Source organism: Suncus etruscus, chromosome 17, assembly GCF_024139225.1.
Source record: "Suncus etruscus isolate mSunEtr1 chromosome 17, mSunEtr1.pri.cur, whole genome shotgun sequence".
In the NCBI taxonomy this organism is placed as follows: Eukaryota; Metazoa; Chordata; class Mammalia; order Eulipotyphla; family Soricidae; genus Suncus; species Suncus etruscus.
Genome location: NC_064864.1, coordinates 46,236,427 through 46,244,630, shown reverse-complemented (window position 1 = coordinate 46,244,630; position 8,204 = coordinate 46,236,427). Strand labels below are relative to the sequence as shown.

The 8,204-nt window shown below is 60.6% G+C and overlaps 1 protein-coding gene across 1 annotated transcript; it reads right to left on the bottom strand.

Annotated features, from left to right (window-relative positions):
* Positions 1–18: 18 nt before the first annotated feature.
* NFKB2 (nuclear factor kappa B subunit 2) lies at positions 19–7,580 on the bottom strand. Its single transcript, XM_049790832.1, has 23 exons — positions 7,516–7,580; positions 5,824–5,916; positions 5,476–5,557; positions 5,321–5,361; positions 5,100–5,198; positions 4,877–5,028; positions 4,525–4,631; positions 4,274–4,432; positions 3,948–4,052; positions 3,777–3,862; positions 3,556–3,694; positions 3,309–3,437; positions 2,998–3,189; positions 2,781–2,922; positions 2,022–2,136; positions 1,724–1,937; positions 1,424–1,593; positions 1,230–1,332; positions 968–1,119; positions 790–859; positions 537–709; positions 341–452; positions 19–270 (listed from the first exon to the last, which is right to left on the bottom strand). The coding sequence occupies exons 2-23, from the start codon at positions 5,842–5,844 to the stop codon at positions 146–148; spliced, it is 2,688 nt and encodes an 895-aa protein (XP_049646789.1). The 5' UTR covers positions 5,845–5,916; positions 7,516–7,580; the 3' UTR covers positions 19–145.
* Positions 7,581–8,204: the final 624 nt, after the last annotated feature.

Here is an 8,204-nt window from a genome sequence, read left to right as displayed (position 1 = left end):
AGGAGGCCGGGGTGGGTGGGCCTCCTCCCTCTCCCATGAGAATTCTTTATTGGTTCCCCACTAATGGGGGACATGGGGTGTTAAATAAGAGCTGGATCAGGCAGGGGCTGTACAGAGTGGCCCGAAAGGGGCTGGAGGGGTGCAGTCAGTGCACCTGTGGCTGGGGGTGGCCATGGCAGAGCCCTCCTGGCGGCTCGGGGGGTGGGCCCAGCTTCTCAGCCTCCTGCTCCACCGACTGGCTCCCATATGCACTGTCCTCCTTCATCTCCACTGGGGGGTAAGAAAGAGTCAGGGCCCTGCTCCCACCCCAGCCCCGCTCCCCCTTGGGGTGTGCACTCACCTGGACTGGGCAGCTTGTCTCGGGTCTCTGGGCCCCGCAGGAGCCGGACTCCCTCCTCCAGGCCCATGTCGGACAGGGCGTCCAACAGCCCTGCCAGGTCCCCACCAGCCAGCTGAGGGAAAGAGAGAGACCTGAGCCTGGAGCTGTATTGGGGTGGGGCTGGGGTCCCAGGGTGCAGCAGGGAGTGGCCACTGACCTTGTAGCTGCGCAGGAGGCTGCCGCTTGGGGATTCCGTCTTCCTGTATGTGTCTATCAGGCTTCGAAGCCCCAGCCGCTCTGCTAGCTCCGCCCAGCCGCCTTGTGCACTCGGCTGGTCCAGCAGGTGTTCCAGGTGTTGCAGCGCTGGCTCCTCAAGGGGCAGCTCTGGTGCTGAGTTGAGCCACACAGTCACCCCGAGAAAGGAACATACCCCCCCAACCCAGTCTATGAAGAAGAGATGTCTGGCTCACCTGCTGGGCTGGGTGGAGTCAGAGGGGGCACTGTGATGTCCTGAGCAGCATTCAGCAACAAAGTCTTCACCTGTGAGACACTCCTGCTTGATTCTTGTTCCTTTTCCAGCCCCCACTGTGGGGCTCAGCCCTCAGTCCAGGTGCCCCAAAATCTTGCCCTCACCCCCAGTGGGCTCACCTTGTTGCTGCGAGTGAGGTCAAGAGGTGTGTGGCCTCGGAAACTGCTTGAGGTGTCCCTCTCTGACCCCTCGGACTCTGAGTCACTCCCAGAGCTGGGGGGTGAGGGCAGTGGGCACAGGGGCTCCTCATTCTCAGCGTGGATGTCAGCGCCTGCAGGAAGGTGCCACCACAGGAGACATTAAGGTCTGCACCTTGGGGGACCTGAAGGTGCCCCGACTCCTCCCCAGGCTTGTTCCCTGGCCCCTAAAGATGTCACTGACCCGCCTTGAGCAGGAGGCGAGTGAGCGTTGGGGACCCCAGGCCCGCTGCCAGGTGGAGAGCGGTGTTCCCCGCGAAGGTGCGGGCGTTCACATTGGCGTGGAGCTGTGGGTGAAGAGAGCTGTTTGGTCACAGCCAGCTGCATCCTGCAACTGCACCTGAACCTCTCTGCCACTCCTCACAAGCCAGGGCCTACCTTAGTGACCAGGTGGGTGACCAGTCCCAGCTCCTCCATCTCTGTGGCCAGATGTAGGGCTGTCCGGCCTCCCTGCCGCTCCGCAGCTTCCACTTCAGCCCCACTGTCAGCCAGCAGGTCCAGGCACTCGGGGCTCCGCATGCGCACTGCCAGGTGTAGTGGGTACAGCCCTGTGGACACAGACCCTCAACTTAGTGCCAGGATGTCAGGGAAGTCCGCTTGAACCAGCTTGTCTGTTCCTGCCGATCGCCAGGCTCCCTCTCGGGTGTCCCAATCCCAGGTTCCAAGGTAGGAATGTACCTTCGAAGTCAGGCACATGCAGCAGTGGGGGCACACTGGGGAGCCCGCTCTGCAGTAGGGCGCGCAGCAGGGCGGGTGCACAGGCTCCGGCACGCAGGGCTAGGTGCAGTGCTGAGTCTCCATGGCGGTCCAGCAGTGTAGGGTCTGCGCCCACCTGCAGCAGGAAGCTCACCACGCTCATCTGGCCTGTGATCACCGCCAGGTGCAGAGGTGTCTGTGGACACAACAGAGTTAGCCACGCCTGTTTGTGGCCCAGACCCAGCCCACTTTGACCTCTTTACCACCAGGTTCGTATCACCTGTTGTAGGTGGTTGGTGAGGTTGACCACGCCAAGGTGCTGGGCATTGCAGATGACCTGTGCTATTTGCTGGATGACATTGGTCTGCCCGTGAATGATGGCCAAGTGCAGCGGCCTAGGGGTGCACAGTGAGATGGTTGTGCCAAGCAAACCTGTCTCTGCTTTCTAAACCTCCCCTGCAGACTTGGGGAGCCGGCAGTCCAAAAGGCAAGGCAGCAGCACCTGGAGTAAATCTTCTGGGGGCATATTTTTTGGGTATATATTGTTTTATTGCACCCTTGTATTTTTACCACACCTGGTGGTGGTTCAGTGATCACTTCTGGTGGTGCTTGGGGGAATCCTGTGAGGTGCTAGGGATGGAAACCTGATTGGCAGTATGCAAGACAAGTACTCTTTTTTGGGGGAGGAGGGCTATGCTAGGGCTTACTCCTAGCTCTGCACTCAGGAAACACTTCTGACAGTGCTCAAGGGATCATATGGGACGCTGGGTATGGAACCTGGGTGGGCAGTGTGCAGCGCACACTTACCCGCTGTATTCTCTCACCGGCCCCAGCTCTGTACCCCTTAATAGTCAACAAATCTAAATCTGGAGGGATTAAGTCCTTCGCACAGTTAGCTCATAGCAAGGTCACACCTGAAACCGATCTGTCCAAGCGTGAGCCTTCTCCCTGACCCCCACCTGGTACCGGTGACCTTGCAAGGGGCGGGCGCAGTCCCAGAACCCAACCATGGGCGCTCCCAGGCTTCAAGTCCACCTACGTGTCTCCGTTCTCGTCCTGGGCCGTCAGGAGGTGGCGCTGTCCAGCCAGCAACGCGCGCGCGTCTGCCGTGACGCCGTAGTCCAGGAGGGCTCGGGCGCTGCGCTGCGCCAGGCCGAACAGGCGCATGTTGTACTCCCGGGCTGGGGACGGCAGGGGACCGGTGGGCGGGCGTGGACCAGATCCTTACCCCAGCACCTGATTGCCCAAGGTCATACCTTGCCTTAGCTGCTCCGAGGCTTGCAGTCCTTGCTGGGGGGTCTCGGAGGGCGTGCTGGGTTCGGAAGCTGGTTCCCCGTCAGCGGCCATTTGCGCCCCGCCTCCACCTCCCGGGTAGCAGCCCATGGGGGCCGCGCCCGACTGGTAGTGGCTGTAAGCCAAAGAGGAGGGGAAAAAGCCCAGGCTGCCCCCTGGGAGAGCGGGAGACTAAGAGGGGCGTAAATGACTTCCAGATCCCTTTCCCCCACAATCTCTTTCCCCTCTCCTTTTCCTCCCTCAGCCCCTCTTCCGATTACCCGCACCCTCTCACCTCCTCCTCCTGCTCCTCCGTAACCGCCAGCTGAGCCCCCTGAGCCTCCACCCATGTGGGAACCTCCCCCGAAAGGCTGGGAGAAGGTGGGCAAGGCTTTCCGCCGCTTCCGCTGCACCTCTTCCTTGTCTGCGGGTGGGAAAGGCTGTTCAGAGCTCCCCTGGTCCCTCAACCCCCCAACCTCATCATGGACCACCCGAGAATCTACAGCCTCCAGCCCAGCCGCCAGCTCCCTGCCTGGCTGCACCTTCTACCAGAGGATAGTAGGTGAACTGTTTGGAGTCAGAGACGTCGCCCCCACGTTTGCGCTTCAGTTGCAGGAACACAGTGACCGGGCGTTCGATCTTCATCTTGTGATAGGGAGGAGTTCGGAACACAATGGCGTACTGCGGGGAAGCCGGAGGGTATGGCAGTCAGGGGTGGGGGTTCCCCAGTCCCCCACTGGTCTCAGCCCTGGCCCTAAGGTACCTGTTTATGAACGTCTGTGGGAGAGAAGTCCCCAAAGGCCTGCCATCCATTCTCATCATCCTCATAGAAGCGAACTTCAATGTCATCTGCAGGGAAAATGGATGTTGGGCACAGCCCCGGTGCCTAGACTTGACAGTCAACCAGGAACTCCAGCATGGGCTCCAGTCTCACCTTTCTGCACCTTGTCACAAAGCAGATAAACCTCATCTCCACCACGTACAGAGCCAGCTGTCTTGTCCATTCGAGAAATCTTCAAGTTAGAGGCACCAGGGGACTCTATGGAGATGGGGTACTGAATACTGGAGATGGTGCCAGCTGCTGAGCCACCCCTGCCCTTGTCTGGAATTTCAACTACTTGGTTTACCAAGATGGAAGCCAGAGCAGGGGGAATGACTTGTTCGAGATCACTCTTGGTAGGGCAAAGTTCAACTCCAGGTTTATCTGACTCTACAGCTCAAGGTCCCCAAGCTCTGCTGTCCAGGGATCTGGATACTCACTGCTGTCATGGATGGGCTGGGAGATGACCGGCTTCAGGGGCAGGGAGAAGGAGCCATCGCTGGCTCGAAGGAAGGCAGAAAAGCGCAGCCGAACAATGCTCAGGTCCATTACTTTCTTCAGCTCTTTGGCCTCCTGCTCCAGTTCTCGCCGCTCTGCCTCTGGACAGGGCACACACACCAGTCCTGGGTCATTCATTTCTCCACTGCCCCACAACTGCCTTCTACACTCCTTCCTGATCCCCACCCCGGACCTGTAAGTCCTTGAGGCCTGGAACGGAGGCGCTGCCGCTGAAGTTTCTGTATCATGATTTCCATCATGTTTTTCTTGGTCACATGCAGGACGCCCAGGTTGTTGAACCTGGGTGGGAGCAGGGGAGTCAGGCCTTGCAGTTTGTCTGGCCTCCTCCCAAGGTGGCGCCCTATTGCTATGGCTCAGCTCAGCATGGCCTCTAGGAAGTTTTGATGGTTTTAAATGGGGTCACAGGTTCTGGGGGCAACCAACTGCTTCCTCAGGAGCTGAGCTCACTTAGGTGGGCTGGGGCCTTGGTCTGGAGGGACAAAGAGGGGGCATGCCTTTGGGGGCCAGGGGTAGGTAGCACCTACTGGGCAGTCATGTCCTTGGGCCCCACAGACACAGCGCAGACCCCCAGCTCCGAGCATTGCTTGCCCACCAGGCTGTGGGCATGAGCACGAGGCGGGTCACTGTGTGTTACCAGGTCCACCTCGATCTTGGCTGGTCCCTCGTAGTTACAGATCTGGGAGGGGGAGGCAGTCAGTAACATCCTGCGTACAGAGCGCATGCACCCCTGGGCACTTCGAACCTCACCTTGACTGTGGGGTACGTCTTCCGTCCCTTCTCGCTGGAAGCACCTGGCAGTCCTCCATGGGAAGGGCCTTCACAGCCATATCGGAACCGAAAGCCTCGCTGAAGGTCCCAGGGCAGAGTGACTTTGGGACCAGGAGAGACCATGGCCCCCATGAGCCACACCCCAGCCAACAGTTCACTTAATGACCCAAGACTCCACCCCCTACCTTCTGCTCACTCACCTGCTTTGGCTGTTCCACAATCACCAGATAGGGCCCATTAGCTGCGAACAGAGGGGCCTTGCTGAGCCAGGAGCTCTGAGCCTATCTCTGAGGCAGAGAGGGCACATGCTTCTACCACCATCCACCCAAGGGGAGGGAGGCAAGGGGTTACTAACCTGTCTCTGGCACAGGCTCCCTGGGTTCTACAACAGTCGGGTTGTATTTGAAACCATCGTATTTAATGATCCCATCGAGGCCCTGCTTTGGAGACAGACAGTAGCAGCAGACCGAGCCATCCCTGAAGCCCTCAGTCTCCCAGCTCTGGGGACCCACCTCTCTCTTTCCCTCCCAGGCTCTTAAAAGGCTCACATTGGTAACCGTGCAGACATGCAGACTGCCAGGCAGGCTAAGATCCCATGAGGGCATTATTTGAGTTGTGGGGGAGCAGAGGAGTTAAAACAGAAAGGATGGGGGGTGGGGAGGGACAAGCCGACAGGCTTGGAGGCCAGGCGGCGGCGACTCACTGGGTCGTAGCAACTGTCCATGTTTCTGGGCAAGGCCCGGCTCTCTCTCGTCTGGTGGCTCCGGTTCTATTTCCCAAAGTTTCAGGCGCCCGCCTTAGGAGGGAGGGAGTTGGGGGGGGACAGATCAGGAAGGGAACCCCGATTTGGGGGTGGGGAGGGTCTGATCTGCTCCAGCCACCAGTCCGGGTGTTAGCGGGAGAGAGACGGCAGAGGGCGAGATCCGGAGCTGGGCAGGGCCGGGCGGGTGAAGGGGCAGGAAAGTTAGAGCAGCTCAGGAAAGTCCCGAAAATACCACGGGGAGGCGTGGTGGAGGTGGTGGAGGGGCGGGCCTGGAAATGACGCCACGGGGCACGCCCACGGCGGGATGGAGGGGCGCGAGGTCGCCCAGGTTCCTGGGCGCCCACCGCAGTGCTGCAGGCCAGAGGGTCGTGCACTCCACGGGAAGTTACTACTGTCCTCTGGTCTCCAAGACAGGACAGGCCGGGGACAGCAGGCCCAGCCCGCTTCTGCTCCTTGCCCCTCTCTCGTCCTGGAGCTACCCTAGGGATTTTCTACCCCAAGGGAGGGCCTCGGCTGATTCACCCGGGGCTTTTGGGGGGGACATTCCTGCAATAAGAAGTCTTCTCCCTTAGGATCTGTGGGCGGGCCCGTGGGAGCTCTCTCCACTGGGCTGCCCTCGGATTTTGCCCGGAGAAAGGAGATTGGGACTCCCGAGCCGAGGAACTGGGGAGGGAAAGTGTGTCTTGGATGGGATTCTGTCTTCTTTCCCTGAAACATCTATTTTGGGGGCTTTGCTTGTTTGCACTGGACCGTATCCAGTGAGCGGTGCTCAGAGATTACTCCTGGCTTTGCGCTTGGGGTCGCTTCTGGAGGGGCTCGGGAACCATATGGGGCTCTGGGGATCGAAACCAGGTCTTTTTTTTTTTTTTTTTTTTGGTTTTTGGGTCACACCCGGCAGCGCTCAATTAGGGGTTCCTCCTGGCTCTTCTATGCTCAGAAATCGCTCCAGGCAGGCTCGGGGGACCATATGGGATGCCGAGATTCTAACCACCGTCCTCCTTCTGCATGCAAGGTAAACGCCTTGCCTCCATGCTATCTTTCCGCCCCCTCAAAACCAGATCTTCAGACATGCAAGGCAAGCCTGGGTAACCCACCTTGCGATCGTACGATCGATCGCTCAGGCCTTTCCTGAAATGAAAGACCTGAAAGGTGACCGATCCCCACACCGCAGCTGGCCTGTGTGGGTGACTAGCTCTCTTACCACACAACCCAGGGTCGCGTGATACATGCATGTGTCTCCCTCGCGGGCACACGCACCAGCGCTGGTGTGTGCATGGGCCTGGAGTTCACATGCGCGCGCTCACCCTTCAAGTCAGTGGTGGCTACGTCTAAGACGTGTTCGACGTGCCTAGTTTGGTTGGCGGGGACTCGCTCTGCGTTCCTGAGATTAATAGACCTGGGGCCCAGGGCACCGATGAGTGTTTGCATGGTGTGTGCGTGTGCGCGTGTGTCCACGCGCGTGCACGATGCTGTGCACATGAAGGTAAGCCCGTCTTCAGACAAGTGTGCAGACGTGTGTCTATCTGTGTGTGCATGCGTGTGCTTGCATGTGCGTTTGCTACACACCAGCCGGCCTCGCTCTCGCCCGTCCCCGCGCCCCAGCCACCCAGGGGCCTGACCCCGGCCACTCACCGCGGCGGCGGCTCTGCGTCGGGCTGCTTTCCCGGTCCGACCCTCCTCGGACCCTCCTGGACTCCACTCCGGCCACCGAGGCTCCTAGCGGGAAAGCCCCTTTTCCGCCCCCGGGAGGGGGGAATTCCCGTGACGTTCCCGTGCGTCACGCCCACCGCTCCTCCTCATTGGCTGAAAGTTGAACTTCCTGACTCGCGCAGCCAATCGACGGCGACCTAGGAGCCCCTTGAAAGGTGAAAGGTCAGCGCCGCCGGGGAGGGGAGGGGAGCGCGCGCGGCGGAGTTGGCCCGGCCCCGGCGCTGGCCCGACGTGCGGCCCGAGTAGCTCCCGCGAGCCGAGCGCCCTGCCCCAGCCCAGAGCTCCGGCTCGGCTCTCCTCACCGGCCCCGACGGCCTGCGGCCTCGCTGCCCTGCGACCAATGAGGCGCCTAGGGCTCAGCCTCCCCTGAAGCCGGGGAACCCCAGCGGGGAACTGCGGGCCCCAGCCCTTCGGTCCCCAGCTGCAAGCGAGGCTCCTCTGCCGGGAAGGTCGGGGCCGGAGGAAGGAAGCGGCGCTTGCGGTCGGTCCCCAGGCGCCCTCTGGCGGTGCCCGACTGACGGACTCCTCGGCCTCTCCGGCTCGGCCTCTCCGCCTCCCTTCCCGGGAAGAAGCAATCGGCCGCCGAGGGAAACGTGGCAAGGACTTTCTAA

What these genes read in the sequence shown, in the direction of transcription:
- NFKB2 (XM_049790832.1), bottom strand. Translation starts at nt 5,844, where the DNA reads ATGGACAGTTGCTACGACCCA. An exon ending in CCCAAGGACATGACTGCCCA is followed by an intron (nt 4,632 to 4,876) that starts GTAGGTGCTACC and finishes GCTCCCACCCAG; the next exon opens with GTTCAACAACCTGGGCGTCC. An exon ending in TCACCAACCACCTACAACAG is followed by an intron (nt 1,938 to 2,021) that starts GTGATACGAACC and finishes TTGTGTCCACAG; the next exon opens with ACACCTCTGCACCTGGCGGT.